This window comes from Dipodomys merriami, unplaced genomic scaffold, assembly GCF_024711535.1.
Source record: "Dipodomys merriami isolate MVZ:Mamm:240054 unplaced genomic scaffold, mDipMer1.0.p SCAF_325, whole genome shotgun sequence".
NCBI classification, from domain to species: Eukaryota; Metazoa; Chordata; class Mammalia; order Rodentia; family Heteromyidae; genus Dipodomys; species Dipodomys merriami.
The window spans coordinates 584,249-604,114 of record NW_027204771.1 but is presented as its reverse complement, the minus strand read 5'-3'; the positions used below and the strand labels follow the sequence as shown (position 1 = coordinate 604,114).

The 19,866-nt window shown below is 39.2% G+C and overlaps 1 protein-coding gene across 1 annotated transcript in view; it reads right to left on the bottom strand.

The window, feature by feature from the left end:
• Positions 1-8,927: 8,927 nt before the first annotated feature.
• Positions 8,928-19,866, bottom strand: part of LOC138841662 (zinc finger protein 268-like) — a 52,793-nt gene continuing 41,854 nt past the window's right edge. Inside the window, exon 3 of the mRNA XM_070042446.1 lies at positions 8,928-9,798. Coding sequence (XP_069898547.1) covers positions 8,928-9,798 — 871 coding nt within the window. The remainder of the gene's footprint in view (positions 9,799-19,866) is intronic.

Below are 19,866 nucleotides of genomic sequence, written 5' to 3'. Positions count from 1 at the left end.
CATTTGCACTTTTCCCCGCTTTTTTTCCCCAGATGGGGCAAATTGAGGATGAAAATGTGTCCACTCAATTGAGTCAGAATTAGAACCCAGGGCCTTTGGTGCCCCAGTCTGGGACTCTTATTTCAAATTTCCATGCTTTACAGTCAGTCCTCCTTTCTGTTGCCCTCTCTCCTCCCCTGACCTCCCAATATTCTCTTTCTGGGGAGAACCCTGTGTCCCAGGGTGTGATGCCTTCTGTAGGACTGGTTCTCTCCTCATCTCTGCTCTCCTCCCTCATCCCCCCCCAACCTCACCTGATCCTGTTGTTTCTGCTCAGGTCAGTCCCTTTTGCATTTTACCATTTGCACAGGGGCCCCTAGGCCTCCCTGCTCCCCTCTCCCTATTTGGCTTTCCCCATTCCTATTTTTTTTCTCAGATCCTGTGGTTTCCTTGGGGAGTGAGTGCAGAGATCCTCTTGGAGCTTCAGGTGCCTTGGATAGGGTGAAAGGTGAGTTTCTGGTTCTTGAGGAACTTGCCACCTTCAACTCTCCAGGGGTATGGAGGTGTCCTGGTGGAAGGATCCCCCGAAATGTCCCAAAGCACAATTCCTTGAGGGTAGAATGCCACATGCCTTCCTCCTCTCCTCTGAATTGACGGGACTTGGTATTTTTCCATTCCAAATTGTGATCATTTTTGTTATTGCCTTTTTGAAACTTAATCATGTACCTGTACCTGTGTACATGCATTAGGCTAAATTTGCATTTCTGTGTGTGTGTGTGTGTGTGTGTGTGTGTGTGTTTGTGTGTGTTTGTGTGTGTTCATGTGTTCAGATCCTGGGACTTGAACTCAGGGCGTAGGTGTTGTCCTTTAGTGTTTTTCACTCATGGCCCGTGCTCTGCCGCCTGATCCACAGCTCCACTTCTGGCTTTTTGGTGGTTCATTGGAGATAAGTGGTACAGATTTCACTGGCTTAGAACAAGGATTCTCATATTTCAGCCTCCTGAGTAGCTAGGATGGCATGTGTGAACCACTGGCACCTGGCTTTGACTGCTCCCTCACATCATTCCAACTCCCTTATCTCCTAGCAAGTCTATGGATACTTAAATTGCTTCCTATAGTAGGGCATTTCAGATTTGCTTATGGGATTTTTCCTAGTCCCATAAGAAGTGGGTAATTTGTATATCAGGATCTGACTTGACTGACTGTTGGCTGGCCTCAAAGGAAGAGGCTGAATTTTTTTTGTTGGGGGCGGGTCCTGTCATGGGGCCTGAACTCTGGGCCTGGGTGCTGTCCCTCAGCTCTTCAGCTCAAGGCTAGCACTCTACTACATGATCCACAGCACCACTTCCAGCTTTTTTCTTTTTGCTTATGTGGTGCTGAGGAATGGAACCCAGGGCCTCATGCATGCAAGACAAGTGCTCTACCACTGAGCCACCTTTCCAGCCCAAGAGGCTGAATTTTTGAGGTTGATGCTTTTCCTTTCTCCTCAGTCTCTGGCTGGTCTCTGGCCATTCTGGTGTCTTGAGTACAGAGGGCTCTTTGTTCTAGGGCTAATCAAATGGAGATTAGCAAATGCTCTAGTTAATACCTTGACGTTAACTTGGCAGCTAAAAGTACATCCTGCAGCAGTTAATTGCCCTTGTCAGTGTTTGAATTGTGTGAGTGAGTTATGTGTCTTCTGTATTTTGCATATGCCAGACCCTCTGCATTTCATACATGTGTCACAGTCAGAAAGACAAAGACATAAATGAAACTGTTGCTTCCTAACAACCACAATGGAACTGGGAATGGAGGGAGCCTCTGTAGCATGTGCAGTAGAGTGGGGAAAGGAGGTGAGCCACAGATAACCTAGCCCGGATCTCTCTTTGAGACCTCTCCTCTTTCCCATCTTCATATGGGAACTGGAGGAAAGCTGGTAACCAGGGTTGCTAACACTAGCCCAGGGCCTGCAGGCAGGGTTAAACTCTCCTCAGCAGGGATGATTAACAGGTCTGGCCTTATCCTGGAGTAATGGAGCTGGCAGCAGGGGAGGTTCTGGAGCCTCTAGAGAAGCTCACCCCCACTTCAGGGTGATGGGTCCTAGGTATGAGCCTAGCTCCAGGGTCTCTCAGTGGGCCCTGGCCTTATGGATTACCAGAGTGTTAGTTAATAAAGGAATATAGTTAGTTACTGGGCACCAGTAGCTCATGCCTGTAATCCTAGCTACTCAGTAGGCTGAGAGCTGAGCTCATGATTCAAAGACAGCCTGGGCAGAAAAGTCTATGAAGCTTTCCTCTCCAGTTAACTACCAAAAAGCCACAAAGTGGATCTGTGGCTCAAGTGATAGGAGCACAGAAGCCCAGGGACAGAATCCAGGCCCTGAGTTTAAGCCCTAGGACCAGTCCTCAAAATAAAACAAAACTGAAACACAAAGTTACTCTTGTTGACTTTAAGAGTATTGCGCTATGGCTGGCAATTCTAGGTGCTAGTAGGACTCTCATTCCAGAAACCTGTAAGGAAACTAGGGTTCTGTGGGGCTTGAACTTGTCTAAGAGCTAGATTACCATTGGTCTTCCTGGAATTGTGCCCAAGGCTATCTAATTATTGGGCATGTACAGCCTTTTAATTTAACTTTCATTCCCTTGGAAGTGAGCTGCGGCTAAAGTGGTAGAGCATCAGCCTAGAGAGAAAAGGTTATGAGAGAGCACACAGTCCCAGACTTCAAGCTCCAGCACTGGCACAAATAAATGCACTCTCTTTTCCACCTACATGAGCCATGGAGAGACTGGTGTTGGAGTGAATGCAGTGGGTGCTCTTTTGCTTACTAACTGGTGGGTCTTTCTGTACTTTATAGTGCCAGCTGTGGCTTGAAATTATGCCCTGGGTACTATAAACTGGGCTTTTTTCCTCAGTTCTACCACTTGAGTTACAGCTCTAATTCTAGGTTTTTAGGTGGCTCATTTGAGATAAGAGTCTCATGAACTTTCCTGCCCAGACTGGTTTGAACCATGATTTTCAGATCTTGGCCTCTCCCGAATAGCTAGGATAACAGATGTGGGCCACCAGCACCTGGCTTAGCTGGCTAAAATGCAAACCGCCTGGAGGCAGCCTCAGAGACTTGGATTTAGTTAGTCCGGTTGGGGCTGGCACTGTGCTCTGTGTCTGTGTGTCTGTACATACTTGTGCAGTTGCCTAAACACAGGACCTCATATTCTATTTTGTTGTCGTTGATGCTGGGGCTTGAACTCAGGGCTAGGGACATATCCATGAGAGTCTTTTTCTCAAGGCTACCACTGAGCCACAGCTCTATTTCCAGCTTTTTCTGAGTAATTTACTGAAGATAGAATTTCATGGAGTTTTGTGCCCAGGCTGGCTTTGAACTGTGATCCCCAGCATCCTGAGTAGCAGCAGCAAGGATTACAGATATGAGCCAACAGCACCCAGCTCATATTTATAAAGAAGGATGAGGTAGTGATTATCTTTTATCGTAAAGCTTGCCTCTGGGCATAAATAGTTTGTGTACTACTTGTTGTTGTTATTGTTGTTGTCATGTCAGAGGTGTGGATGGAACTCAGGACCTTGTACTTGTCAGGACAGGCTTCTCCAAGAGCTAAATCCCCAGCCCCACCTCATATTTTTTATTGTTTTTTTCCCCTCACAATTGGTGCTCTACCAGATGAGCCCCATCTCTATTTCTGTTTTCTGTTTTTTATTTTTTTTCTTGTTAATTGGAGGTAAGAGTGTCAGACTTGCCTGCCCAGGCTGGCTTTGAACTGCAATCCTCTCATCTCAACCTCAGGAAGTAGAATGTTGGGTTTCCACAGTCTGGGAAAAGGCATGGATGGGTGCTGCTAATTAATAGGTACCCAATTTCAGTTTGGAATACTGAGAAAGTTCTAGAAGTTGATATCAGTGAGGTTGCTTGAAATGTGACTGTACTTAAAGCCACTGAAGTGTATACTTCTACTTGGTTTGTATAGCATGTTTTATGCTATACTTATTTTCACACAATGAGAGAATAATTAACATTGCAGCCAGAGACGGGCTGGACAAGAAAGGTTGGCAGGAGGTGTAAAGTTCACTCATTCAGTTTCTCACCACCAAATATCTGTTGTTGGACGATTTGTGCTGGGCCTGTGCCAAGTTGGAATAAAGGCAGTGGGTGGTTGCTTGGAACTCGTGCTCTATTACTTGAGCCACACTTACACTTCTGGCTTTTTGCAGGTTAATTGGAGATTAATCTCTCAGATTTAGCTGCCATGGCTGGCTTTGAACTTAATATACTATCTTAAACTCATGAGTGGAACATGCTCTTTTTTGTGTGTGTGTATCAGTCGTGGGGCTTGAACTCTGGGCTTGGGTGTTATCCTTGTGATCTTCAGCTTAAGGCGAGTGCTCTACCCGCTTGAGCCACAGCACCACTTCTGGTTTTCTAGTGGTTTATTGGAGATAAGAGTCTCATGAACTTTCCTTCCCCGGGCTGGCTTTGAACCGTGATCCTCAGATCTCAGCCTCCTGAGTAGCTAGGATTACGGGCGTGAGCCACCAGCTCCCGGACTGCTCTTTTTTTTTTGTTTGTTTTTGGTTATCAGGCTTAAACTCAGTGCCTGGGCACTGACCCTGAGCTCTTCTGCTTAAGGCTAGTTCTCTACCACTTCGAACCACTGTACTTCTTTTGGTTTTCTGGTGATTAATTAGAGATGAGAGTCTCACAGACTTTGCTGCTCTTTAGCCTTGAACTTCAATCCTCTGATCTCAGCCTCCTGAGTAGTTAGGATTACTGGCAGGAGTCCCTGCACCTTGCTGGAGACCTGCTCTTCTATGAGGGAAGGGGCTCTGATTATCTCCATTTTACAGATGTAGAAACAGAGGCAAAAAAATTAAAATGACTTGTCTATGATGTCACAAGTTAGTAAATGCCAGAGCTGGGGCTTTTATCTTGTAGCAAAGCTCACCCTCAAATAATACTCCATTTGTGTGTGTCCTTTGTCATTCCATCATATTCCTGTACCAAGGAATCAACAACACCCAGAGGTGTGATTAAGAACATGGCTCTGTCTGGTGAGGAGAGTGCCTGGATTTGAGCCTCATGTTCACTATTGAATTTCATTGAGACGTTTGTATGGCCAAGATTCAAGTTTTGTGATCTTGTCTCTGGCCAATCATTTGTTCTGTGTTCCAGTGGCCAGGTCTGTAAGACTAGGATAATTTATTACCAAGTTCACCTATTAAAGTCAGCTTTATAGTTCATTTGAGTGAAGATGGCAACCTTGGGTTGAGTGTCTCATTCAGTGGTATTCTGTACATTTTTAGCATGGTGGGAAGGAGGAGGGAGGTGAGGGGAGAGGAAGAAGAACCAAGAGGAAGAGGTAGAGGTAGAAGTGGACGTTGGCCAGGTATCAATGTCTGGAGCCAGTAATCCTAGTTATTCAGGTGGCTAACATCTGAAGATGATAGTTCAAACCAGCCAGTACAGGAAAGTCTGTAAGATTTTTTTTTTTTTGTCGGTCGTGGGGCTTGAACTCTGGGCTTGGGCACTGTCCCTGCACTCTTGAGCTCAAGGCTAAGTGCTCTACCGCTTGAGCCACAGCGCCACTTCTGGTTTTCTAGTGGCTTATTGGAGGTAAGAGTCTCAAGGACTTACTTACCTGGGCTGGCTTTGAACCATGATCTTCAGATCTCACCATCCTGAGTAGCTAGAATCACAGGTGGGAGCCACCGGCACCCACCAAGATTTTTATCTCAAACTACTCAGAAAAACTGGAAGTGGAATTGTGGCTCAAGTGGTAAAACACTAGCCTTTTTTTCTGGGGAGGAGGGCTGGTCCTGGGGCTTGGGCACTGTCCCTTGGGCGCTGTCCCTCAGCTCTTCAGCTCAAGGCTAGCACTCTACCACGTGGGTCCCAGCACCACTTCTGGCTTTTTTCTTTTTTGCTTATGTGGTGCTGAGGAATCGAACCCAGGGCCTCAAGCATGCAAGGCACGTGCTGTACCACTGAACAACCTTCCCAGCCCCAAAGCACTAGCCTTGATTGAACACAAAGAGGCTCATGGACAGTGCTCAGGCTCTGAGTTCAAGCCTCAAGACTAGCAAAAAAATAAAACAAGAGACAGAAGTAGAAAAGATAGGGTTTTGTGTTAGCAATATAGTTTGTTGTTGCTGTGACAAAATACTTGACAGAAATAACCTAAGGGAAAAAGGATTTATTTTGCTTCATGTCACAGATTTCAGGCAATCTTGGCAAAGCAGAACAACTCATGGTAGCCAGGGAGTTAGGGGAGGGGGTAAGAGTGGGAAAGAGAATGCCTGCATTGCAGTATTCTCTCCCCCACCCCACTTTAATTTCATATGGAAAGCCTGCCTATGGAATGGTGCGACCTATATGCAGGAGAGATTCAGTTAATCTGATATCCAGCCCAACCCCCCCCCCACAAAGGTGTGTTTTACTCATCAGCCTGATGCATCTAAAGCAATTGATCTCAATTAAGTTCATCCTCAAGATTTAACCATCACAGATGTCAGCTTCATTTGCCTCCAGATTTACCTTTCTTGTTCTCTGACAACTCACCTATAATTTGTCATTGTTGGGTTTTGTTTTGGTTTGTTGGTTATGGGGCTTGAACTCTGGGCCTGAGCTCCTCTGTCCCTGAGCTCTTCAGCTTAAGGCTGGCACTCTACCACCTGAGCCACAGTGCCACTTCGAGTTTTCTGAGTGGTTTATTGGAGATAGGAGTCTCACAGACTTTCCTGCCTGGGCTGGCTTTGAACTATGATCCTCAGATCTCAGCCTCCTGAGTAGCTAAGATTACAGGCATGAGCCACAAGCACCCAGCTTCATTGTTGGGTTTTTTAAGCACTCTTAAACTACTGTGTGTGTGTGTGTGTATGTATGCACCTGCACGCATGTGTACACATGCTGATACTGTGGCTGGAACTCAGCCTCTGTGAGTGAGTTCTTCCTTACCTTTTGTATTCAAGATAAGGCTGATGCTACCACTTGAGCCATGTCTCCATTTTGTTTTTTTTAGGCCAGGTTCAAGTGGCTCACACTCTAATCCTAGCTACTCAAAAGGCTTGATATCTGATGTTGAGGTTCAAAGCCAGCCAGAGCAGGGCTTTTATCTCCAATTAGCAATCTACTGTGATTTAAAGTGGTAGACCACCTGCCACCTGTATTTTACCCTACCAAATATCTAGCACAGTCCTACCTCTTTCTGCTTATCTCTATAATCCCATGGATATCTGTAAGTATTCTAGCTAGCTTTTGTCCATCATTTTTTCCATGGGTCTAGTTTTTTTTAATTGCTACAGAATTAAATTTAGCAAAACCATAACTTATAATTTGTTGTAGAACTAGAAATTTGTAACTTGAAAAAGCAATATTCTCCTCTTGAGAAATTCACTTTCACCCTCCATAACAGTGAGAAAACACAGACTCTCCACAATATCCACACTAGTGTTTTATTACTCAGAAGAACAATAGCATGGTGTACAAGTAAAAAATTTACAACAGACTCATCAGTACTAAATAGAAAACAGCATGTAGTAAAATCATTTTGGCATTACTCATCCAAACCCAAATGCTTAAGAATCATGTCTTCATTTTTCCACCAAAGAAACTAGAAATGGAACTGTGATTCTAGTGCTAGAATTAGCCTTGAGAAAAAGTAGTTAAGGAAAGTGGCTAGGCTTTGAGTTCAATCTACAAGACTAGTACCCACACACAAAGAAAATGTATTCTTTCAGGTTTTCTGAATGTTTCATGAACTTGGGGATGAAAGATGATGAGACAGATTTTATTCTTGTGCACATTTTGTAATAAACAAGGAGTATTATCTTCCACCAGACCTTCCATTAAAAAATAAATTGGAATAGTAATAGTGTTATAATGCATACATAGACCACACATATAGTGGAAGACTTTTGGGGAGCAGTGGAGAAATTGATGCTCTCATGTCCTTGGAATAAAGCATGTTAGTCCTTCCCCATCTATCACTACCAAACCACTATGGATGATTTGAGTTCAATCTCAAAGGTCCAGAGCTCCTATTTCTGAAAAGTGTTTATTAAATTACTTGACCATCCATTCCTCAATATAAAAGACACAAGTCAACAATTTCACTATCTTAATTCTTTGTCAAGCCTGGAAATCCAACCCCTGAATAACATGAAGGGAAATCATCCCTACTCTACACAATGAGAGGATGAGAAATGTTGGTTCAGTGAGTGGTTTTCCCTTACACCTAGCTTAATTCTGCCATGAAGGATTTCTCTATAATTTACAGAGGTTTCTGCCAAAGGTTTCCCTATGTTGGGTTTCATTTTTTGTGTGAGTGCTCTAATGCTGGCTGAAGGTTCATTTCTGCTTGAAAGATGTCCTCTAATGTTCACTCGACATTCTGTCTTGTCTCTAGGTCTCTGAAATATGTAGAGAAACCTGTGAAACTTCTGGCTAAATATTTGTCTACATTTATTATACTCACATTTTCTCTCCTTATTATGCTCTTGGATGTACTGAGGACTGACTTCTATTAAAAATTGCATATTTGTTAGACCTTTTCTTTTCTCCTATGTGATTCAGTTCTCTGCTGAACACTGTGCTATGCTGTTGAAGTGGTATTTTTTACATTGGTATTATTCATACCTTGTCTTTCTTGTTTGTGCTCTATAAACATTCATCCATGCATGATTACTAAGTGAAGGACTTTTTTGATACTTGTTTCATTCATAATGTTTTTCTCCTGTGTGTTTTCTGATGAAAATTTAACTATGACTTCTCAAAAACTTTCCACATTTTTTTTTCATTCATAAGATTTTTCTCCTGTGTGCATTCAATTTGGAACCATGAGGCATGCCTTCTGGCTAAAAGGCTCCACATTTGCTACATTCACAAGGCTTCTATCAGGTTTTGGTTCTATCATGCAAACTTATTTTTCATCCAGGTGAGACTTTCCATAGTTATCACATTCCTAAGATTTCTCATGTGTGTGGATACTCTTATGATTCCTGAGGGATGAACTCCAGATGAAGGATTTTCCACATTTGTTACATTCATAAGGTTTCTCTCCTGTATGTGTTCTCTCATGGACAGTAAGGCATGATTTAAATCGGAAATACTTTCCACATTTGTTACATTCATAAGGTTTCTCTCCTGTGTGTGTTCTCTGATGAACAGTAAGGTGTGACTTACGGGTGAAAGACTTTTCACACACATTACATTCATAAGGTTTCTCTCCTGTGTGTGTTCTCTGATGGACAATAAGGTGAAACTTCTGTCTGAAATACTTTCCACATTTGTTACATTCATAAGGTTTCTCTCCCGTGTGTGTTCTCTGATGAACACTAAGGTGTGACTTATGGGTGAAAGACTTTTCACACACATTACATTCATAAGGTTTCTCCCCTGTATGTTTTCTCTGATGGACAGTAAGGTGTGATTTTAATATGAAATACTTTCCACATTTGTTACATTCATAAGGTTTCTCTCTCGTGTGTGTTCTCTGATGAACAGTAAGGGGTGACTTACAGGTGAAAGACTTTTCACACACATTACATTCATAAGGTTTCTCTCCTGTGTGTGTTCTCTGATGGACAATAAGGTGAAACTTCTGTCTGAAATACTTTCCACATTTGTTACATTCATAAGGTTTCTCTCCTGTGTGTGTTCTCTCATGGACAATAAGGTGAAACTTCTGTCTGAAATACTTTCCACATTTGTTACATTCATAAGGTTTCTCTCCCGTGTGTGTTCTCTGATGAACATTAAGGTCTGACTTACGGGTGAAAGACTTTTCACACACATTACATTCATAAGGTTTCTCTCCTGTATGAGTTCTCTGAGGAACAGTAAGGTCTGACTTCTGTCTGAAATACTTTCCACATTTGTCACATTCATAAGATTTCTCTCCTTTGTGTATTCTCTGATGCAAAGTGATGTATGACTTCATTCTAAATGATTTTCCACATTTGTTGCATTCATCAAACTTCTGTTCTTTGTCAGTTCTCTGATGCCTTCTGAGACCTGACTTTTGGGTGGAAATTTTCCTACATTCTTCGTATTCATAGGTTTTCTCTTCTGGTGTTGTTTTAGGTTGATCAGAACTTAGTTCTGAATTCTTAGAGATAGATTTTGCACATTGCTTATACTCATCAGGATTCTCTGGATATTTCCTCTCAGGTTTTGTAAGGTGTAAATCCTTACTGAATGATTTCTCACATTCACTACTTGTATAAGGATTCTCTCCTGTGTCTCTTTTCTGATGCATAGTGCCTGGAAATCTCCCTCCCTGACAAAGTTCTTGGGCAAGAAGAGCAGACTTATCATATTCTTCTCTATATTCGTTATGGTTAGAGGCGGGATCTCTGATGCAAACCCAATTATGTGGAAAGAATATCATCTCTGAATTTAATACCTTCTCTCCTCCATATTCAAAATATGGACCATCATAATTTTGACTAAAAGCCTCTGAATATCTAAGCGATTGTTTAACTACAGGAGAAACACCAGGCATATATGCAGCTGGCATCTTACCAGGATCACTGTAGTGGAGCATGTTCTGACACTGAATGAACTCGTCCGTCGTCATCCTTAAGGAGTTCTCATCATTCCTATTCAGTTCTGGCTTTTGTTTGGAGGTCAAGTTAGAAGTTGTCACTAATCTCACTCTTTGCTCTATTGTGTTAATATTTGTGACAGCTACTTCACGCAGACATTCATCTGGACCTTCATGGTAAGTCTTAATCACATGCTCCATTTTTAGAATATCTAAAATGAGTCATATAAAGAAGAAAAAAAACATAAATAAGATCCAAATACTCCTTAAAATAAAGGTAAAGACATTTTCCCCATCTTAACTGTTACAAATTTTGAAATATTAATATAGGAAATGATTTATGAGAAATAAATTTCTTTTACCACAATGTATTGATTAAGAAAGTAATACTCTTCCTTACACCTTTTTTTGTCATGGGGCATGAACTCCAGGCCTGGTGTTGTCCTTCAGCTCTTCAGCTCAATGGTAGCTCTCTATCATTTGAGCCACAGCACGACTCCCAGTTTTATCTGCTTATATGGTGCTGAAGAATGGAACCCAGAGCCTTATGCATGCAAGGCAAGCACCCTACCACTGAGCTACTATAATCAAGAACTCTAATAACAACAGATGCTGGAGGGGATATGGACAGAAGGGAACACTACTGCATTGTTGTTGGGAGTGTAAACTTGTACAACCACTTTGGAAAACAGAATGGAGGCTCCTCAACAGACTCCACATAGAGCTCCCTTATGACTCAGCAATCCCATTTCTGGGCATTTACCAAAATGATCACAAACAAGACCATACTAAGGGTACCAGCACAACTATGTTTATTGCAGCATTGTTTACCATAGGTAAGATAAGGAACAAACACAAATGCCCCTCAGTAGATGAATGGATCAAGAAAATGTGGTATATATACATAATGGAATTCCATGCATTCATCGAAAAGAATGATATGGCTCCATTTGTTAGGAAATGGAAAGACTTGGAAAAATTATATTGAGTGAAGTATGCCAAGCCCAAGGAAACCGGTCCCATGGTTCTGCTTATTTGCAATAACTAGTATATATCTGAGACAAGCAGAAACGGTCAATAAATTGATGTTAGACAAAATGAACCCCAAGATAAGGACTCATATGTTTTTATTTATTGCTATTGTATCTAACATATATATATATATATATATATATATATATATATATATATATGATATTTCTTTATTGCTTTATATGTCCCTCCCCTATGGTATAACCCCTGTTTTTACTTTGTTTGATGTAGGTATAATTTGTGGAGGGAAGGTGGACCCATTGCAACAATGAGATGTACAAGATGTTATGTCAAAAAATGAACTTCCCAACTTTGGCTGGGGCGGGGGGCTGGAGGGGAATGATGGGATGGGATGGTAACGGAAAACAAAGGAGGAGGCAACAATGCTTGGTAAGAAATGTACTCATTACCTTGCCCATGTAATTGTAACCCCTCTGTGAATTGTTTTCACAACAACAAAAAAGAGTAACACTGACAGTTTATGATGGAAAATGTTTTTCTGTATTTCAGGTTTTTCTTCTTTTTATGTCAGAGGAATTATTTATACAAATTACTAAACCATTTACTGCTAGCTTTTTAACCTGTATAATTTAATATGTAGCATTCTTCATTTTTTCCCAAAAATTGTTTTGTTTGATCTTAGGGGAATAGATGCTTTGTATTGTTTTACTTTCTTAAAATAATTTATATATTGTGCTACTTTACTTCTCAAACATTAGGAGAACAGTATTTTCTAACTTTGGAAATTGTACCTTTTTTATACAAACCTTTGCTTACACCTGAGAATAAAGTTTTATAACCACATTTCTTCAGTTATAAGTTCTCACTGTGAATTAAGTATCTTTAGAAATTTTAAAATTTGTTTCCCTCCACCTTAGACAGAATGTCATCTGACTTTTAAACCCTCAGACTCATGAACTAAAGCCACATCAGATCACGACCTAGTTAATCATTCTCTCTAGACTGAAAGCTTTGGTTCTGTATCCTGGCCTCTACCCTCCTTATCCTTATCAGAGGATAGCAGCCTTGGCATAGTCATTTGCTATACCTGCCTAGTCCTAGTTTCAAAGAAAAGTAAATCTCACTTTTCACATTTCTAATTTTCTTTTTTCAAAATAATTTCCACCAAGAGAAAGAATTGCTAACTTTACCTTTACTGCCCTAAACAGTTCAGTGTGCATCTACATGCATTTTTGATTCACAAGTCTAACACAAAGATCACCTAGTTCTCTGCTACACATGGGACTCAAGGGAATTAGGAATATTATTGGTCAGTACATACCAAGACGAATTTACCAATTTGTTCTGGATCCATGATCACTATGCAAGATGCTTTAACTCACCTGAGAAATTCTTGTCTGAGGCTTCTCTCATATATGGCTCTTCATCTTGCTCCAGCTTGACAATCAATTGAGGTTTAGGACCAGTGTGCCCTGTTAATAAGAGTGAAGACTTATTGCTCATGCTGTGTCACAATTGTTCTAAGATTTCAGATATCCTGTTAACAAGGTTGCTCCCAAATCTTCTTTCATTTCTCACTGTCTCCATGGTTGAATCTCCCCGAGGTTTGAATGAATTTTGCAGGTTGTGTGACTTGAATGCAATTCTTTTTCTCAAGGTTAGCATTGTATTAGTTTGAGTCCTAGCTCCACTTCCAGTGTAAGAGTGGTTATCTTGAGATAAGAGTCTCATGGAGACTTCACTGGCATTTTTTGCTTCAAACTGAAAGCCTCAGATTTCAGACTTCTAAGAATTACAGGCATGAACCACTGCATCTAGTACTAGGTTTGGATTATAAATACTCCCTCTAATCTAGTGATTTCCAGTTCTTACTTCCAATAATGATAAATAGGTATATATGTATGTATGTATATATGTGTTTTCTAGATTGTATATCTACCCACAATAATCACTTCAAGTTTGGGAATACAGTCTTCTCTTTAGGGAAGACAGTTTGGAACTTTTGTCAAACTGCTGATTTGGATTCTTGAACAATGAAAATAAAATTGCCTCAGAATTTATATAATCTACCTGTATATAATCTACCTTCATTTGAAACAAATGACACTTCCCACAGACTGGAAACTTACATCCAAATAGCATTGAAAGTTCTATAAATATTCACATATCTACTAAAAACAAATCATTTTCCGCCCACCAGTGGTTCACACCTGTAATCCTAGTTACTCAGTAGGCTGAGATCTGAGGATTGCCATACAAAGCCAGCCCTAATAGGAAAGCTGTGAGATACTTATCTCCAATTTAACTACCAGAAAGCTTGAAGAGGTGCTGTTGCTCAAGTGATAGAGTGCTCACCTTGAACTGAAGAGCTGAGGCACTGTACCAATGCCCAGAGGTCAAGCCCCACTTAACTTTTCAAGTTAATGTGATATTTTTGGCTCACCTAAGGACACCAGCATGCTATAGGTTTCCAGCATCACATCTCTATACAGGGTCCTCTGAGAAATATCCAATTCCTGCCACTCCTCCCAGCTGAATTCCACAGCCACATCATCAAATGACACCAGCTTCTGTAAGGGCACATTCCATCAATCCCTGAGTCCTGAGAACACCAAAACTAGAATTTCATTCTTCTACATGTATGCTTTTGTATTACAGAATGTGGTTGGAACTTTCTGTGTTATTTATAAAATGAGAGAATATATAATCAAAGTAGAAATATTTGCCTCCATAGTAACTTGGTAATTACACATACAAAGTTTTTCTAATACATTAGAACCCATTTCTGGTTGCAGCAATGAAGACAAGAAAACAGTTCTAAGAAGCTAATAACCTAGCAAGACAACAATAAGTATAAGTAGGAGTCTGAAAGTGTGTGTTTATCTTATTTTGGTAATATTTACTATATATCTGGGTAACAATGAAGTAAATAAATATGTTTTCGGCATTTTCATATTCTGCCTCACTGACAATACTATTTAGAGTTTCTATTAAATAGTGCTCTCATAAACAGTCACAACATGGCCATTACATCATATGCAATACATAACACATTAGTAGATCTATGAAAAGCACAGCATCCAGGTAAATGTTCAAAGGAGTAAATTACTCAAAAAATAGTAAACGAATGATTTGGCTCTCATAAGATTTGACTTAGTTCTCACAATAAAACATCCGATGTTAACTATTTTTGTTATTAAATTTCTAGATATAAAAGTATGGTCATAGATAGCCATTTGTTTCTTCATATGTAAAAATGAACTGCCAGCATGAACGTTTGTGAACACTGACTACTTCCTACCACACCAAATACTTACTTATTACCATAGAATGTTTCTTAATCAGCTTTGCATTTTAATAGGCCTTAATTGAAAGATGGATGTAAATGGATAGAGGCTTAAGGAATGCTCAAGATGATCCCCAAATATGTGAACTATGACCACCACAAGAAGGATAGAGAATAAAACTATGAATTGGGACATGATATAAAAAATATAGTAGTTTTAAGAATTAGAATAAAATACAGCACTAATTTGTTGTACAGTGTCTAAAAGGAATACAGTCTTTCTTGACAATATCAGAGGTGAATGATGACTAACACACAAAAAGAAATATATCTATAAAGTGTTTAAAGAAAATAGACTTCAATACACAATCCATGGGGCAAAGGACCTCTTCTTACAATTAAGATTGAAGGTATTCCTAGGGAAAGATAATGCATTATTAACACATCTTCATTTTAAGTGCTATAAAAATTAATCTGTGGGGCTGGGAAGGTGACTGGCTCAGCGGTAGAGCGCTTGCCTTGCATGCCTGAGGCCCAGGGTTCGATTCCTCAGCACCACATGAGCAAAAAAGAAAAAAGCCAGAAGTGGCGCTGTGGCTCAAGTGGTAGAGCCCTAGCCTTGAGCTGAAGACCTGATGGATAGGGCCCAGAGCCAGAAATCAGGCCTGAAAACCGGACCGAAAAAAAAATTATTGTGCTTGAAGAGAAAAATAAAAATTGCTAACATAGATCTACACAGAGGAGAAGATTATTAAAAAGGTAAATGTGTAGTTAAAGGAATGGTACATGTGTAGGTAAAAGAATGTATAGAAAACATTGTATGTAATTTCTCTTGTGAAAAGAAAACTTATAGTACCATATTCATAATTCATAAGGAATGCAAATTCAATATACAAACACATAGGTGTTTTAAAAACAAAGTTTGTGAATCCTGCATATGGATCAATTAATTTTGTACTTGCCTCGCAAATATGGGGGTCTGAGTTCAAAGAATTATTTCTACAAAAATTTAAAAGGAAAATAGAAAGGTTATACATAGGTTATAAATTCCATTCAATTCCATTGAAAAGTAACTATATTATGCTATATGCTACTACTATGATAATATTGTAAAGATTAATGTTCGTAGTAAAAATGCATCCAGCAAGTTAATTTCCTTTGTGTTCCTAACAAAGAATCCCACAGGGTAGAAAGTTCTTTTTCTTGCAGTTCTACAGTATAACAATTTTCCTGCACATTTTACTTCTGCTGAAGCTCTATGCGTCAGCCTGAGAATGGCCTTTGTTCTTTACATGAAATGTCTGCTTATTTCTCTATGAAGAATATTAATAAGACTGTTTTTAAAAAATCTTGCAGTCCTTGCATATTTTGAGTTGCACAAATTCAATGGAACATAGAAACAAACCTTTGAAAAAGTAGGGCACCTGTATTAAGCATGCAGTCTTATTTTTATCCTATGAACAATGGAGTATAACAACTATTTACATCAGATTTAATTTGTAATTGGTATCAGAGGTAATTCACAGTGTACAGGAGAATGCCTGCAGCTTATATGAGAGGTGATTTACAGGGAAGTTGAGGTGTGTGCAGGTTACATAGAAGCAAAATAAGAAATAAATATCAGATGAGACAAACAGATATTAAATAGCAAGATATCCATCAAAATAAGACCATATTTATATTGTAAAATATAGTAAATATATAAGGCACTGTCTTTCATGAACAGAAGAAAGAAAACTTAATGAGCAATCCAAAGTCATGGACTAGAGAGAAATAAAAATTAAAAAAAATATACAAAGATACCATGATCAAAAGTTAATGATGAAAAATACAAACAGTGATAATATGTAGGAAATAAGCATCAGCCCAAAATATATGACCACAGATATAGATCATTGATAATGACAGACAGATTATACATTATGATAGTAAAAATGTATGCTGAAAAGCAAAGGTACAAAGACATGTTTAAAAGACCATGCAGTTTTAATACTTTAATCTACCATTACTATTGTAGAACTAATACTCCTCTTCCTAACTGATATAACAACCAGACAAAAAATCAGCATGGACACACACATGGATGCCATTATCTAAAACTTAAAAAAAAATACTATGGTGTTGCATTTATCAAGACACATATTCCAAGATTAATAGTAAATCGGAAGACAAATGGTGTAGAAAACAATATGAAAAATTAAAGTTATGTTATAAATACATGAAAATTAAAAGATATATTTATAGTATTCTATGAGTGAAATAAACACAGGGAAATTACAATGGATCTCAAAGAAATGTATTCCGTCATTGTGATTTATAGAATATTAAATATAGCCTCTTTCTTCACCTTTGAAATAAAAACACATAGTTTGGGGCTGGGAATATAGCTAAGTGTTAGAGTACTTGCCTGCCATGCATGAAGCTCTAGGTTCCATTCCTCAGCACTACATAAATAGAAAAATTAGGAAATGGCACTGTGGCTCAGGTGGTAGAGTTGTAGACTTGAGCAAATCAAGATCAGGAATGGTGCCCAGGACAGGCTCCAAATTCAAGCCTAGGTTTGGCAATAAAGTTTAAATAGATATGGTGTATTCACATGGATCTCTTCTGGAGAGTGGGGGAAAGCCAGAGAACTAGAAGGAAATGGGGTAAAAAGCGCATCTGTGGAGGTCATTAGGCACTGATGAAAGTAAGCTGTACAAATCATGAGTCAAGATGGCAGGGAAACATTGGGAGAGAGTGAGGGTATGGAAGACACAGCATGAAAGGAAATGTATTCAATACCTGGCCCAAGAAATGGTAGTCTCTCTATACATCACCACTATAACAATAGATCAATTAAATTTGAAACAATTTCTTCATGGAGTTGTGTGAGCATAAAGTTAGTGAAGAAAATGTAGCACAGTTAGAAAAACAGCTACAATTATTAGAAATAAAGTACATCACTTAATTGAAACATGAAATACTGGAGCTTAGGTTGAATATTAATTTTAAATATGCTGTTAACAATCATCTAACTTTATTGTAGTATCCAATTAATTATTAATGATAAATATTCAAGTAAGTAAAAACAAAACAAGTGCTTCTGGTTCAAGATGCTTATCCTACCCTAGCTATTAAGGAGGCTGGAAGCCAGAAAACTGGGTAGACAACTCAAATTAAGCAGCTAATCAACATATTGGAGGAGGTGTGGCTCAAGAGATAGTGCCAAAAAAGAAATTAAAGCACAACTTAGGAACTGGAAAAACCTACCATCCTCCCGGAATGGGAAGATTAACATTGTGAAAATGACAATACTTCCAAAGGCTATCTACAAATTCAATGCAATACTTATCAATAGTCCGAGTTCTTCAATGAAATATTAAAAACAAGCCAGAAATGTATATGGAACAATAAAAGACCCCAGATAGCAAAAACGATCCATACCAGAAAGAACAATGCTGGTAGAATATCACTACCAAATTTCAAACTGTACTACAAAGCCATAGTAATCAAAACAGATTGGTAATTGCACAAGAACAAACTTGAGGACCAATGGAATAGGACTGAAGTCCCAGAAATGTACACACAGACCTATATCCACCTAAACTTTGAGAAGGGAGCTCAAAATTAGAATCGAGGAAAGACAACTTCGTCAGTAAATGGTGGTGGCAAAGTTGGTTCATTACCTGTAGAAAACTAAAGCTAGATCTGTATATATAACCCTGCACCAGAATCAATTCCAAAACGATCAAAAACCTCACATTCAAAGCAAACACCCTAAAAAACATTACAGAAAAGAATAGGAGAAACTCCAGTGGTACTTGGCACCAGCCAAAATTTTCTTAATAGAGACCCAGAAACACAACAAATCAAAGAAATGTTGGACAAATGGGATTGCATGAAACCGCAGAGCTTCTGCATGGCAAAGGACATTGCTAACAAGATCAATACAAAACCCACAGATTGGCAGAAGATCTTCACTAGGCATAAAATGAACATGGGTCTCATATCTAAAATATACTTAGAACTCAAGAAATTAAATCCACAACAACAAATCCTCAGAGAAACAACTGCCCAATAAATAAGTGGGCTAAAGACTTAACAAGAATCTAATCTGAAGAGGAAATAAGAATGGCCAAAAGACATATTTAAAAAAAGGCTCAACTTATAAATATGTTAGAAACAATTACAAGAAAGAAAATACATTTGAATCCTTAATGGGGTTCATTTTTGCCTAAACTCAACTTATCTGACCGTTTCTGCTTGTTTCAGACATATACAAGTTATTGCAAATAAGGGAAACCATGGGACCTATGTTTCTTTGGGCCTTTCTTACTTCTCTTAGTATAATTTTTTCCAAGGCTTTCCATTTCCTAACAAATAGAGCAATTTCTTTCTAAAAAAAAACACAAAAATCAAAAACAGTCTCAACTTCTCTAGCCAAAAAGAAATGCAGATTAAGACAACCTTGAAATTCCACCTCACCCCAGATAGAATGGCTATAATCAAGAACACGAATAACAACAGATGCTGGAGGGGATGCAAAAGAAAAGGGAACCCTACTGCATTGTTGGTGGGAGTGTAAACTTGTTCAATCACTTTGGAAAGTAGTATGGAGGTTCCTCAAAAGACTCCACATAGTGCTCCCCTTTGAACCAGCAATCACACTTTAGGGTATTTACCCAAAGATCACAAACAAGGGTATACTAAAGCTACCAGCACACCTATGTTTATTGCAAATTTATTTACCATAGCTAAGATATGGAACCAACCTTGATGCCCCTCAGTACATGAGTGAATCAAGAAAATATGATATATATATATATCCATATATACGTAATATGTATTTATACATATATGTGTATAGACACACACACATACACACACACACACACACACATACACACACACAATGCTTTTCTATGCCTCCATCAGAAATAATGTCATCACCCCATTTATTAGGAAATGTTAAGACTTGGAGAAATGTGTAATAAGTGAAGTAAGCCAGGCCCAAAGAAACATAGGTCCCATGATCTCCCTTATTTGAAATAACTAGTACATGTCTAGGACAAGCAGAAATGGTCAAAAGCTATG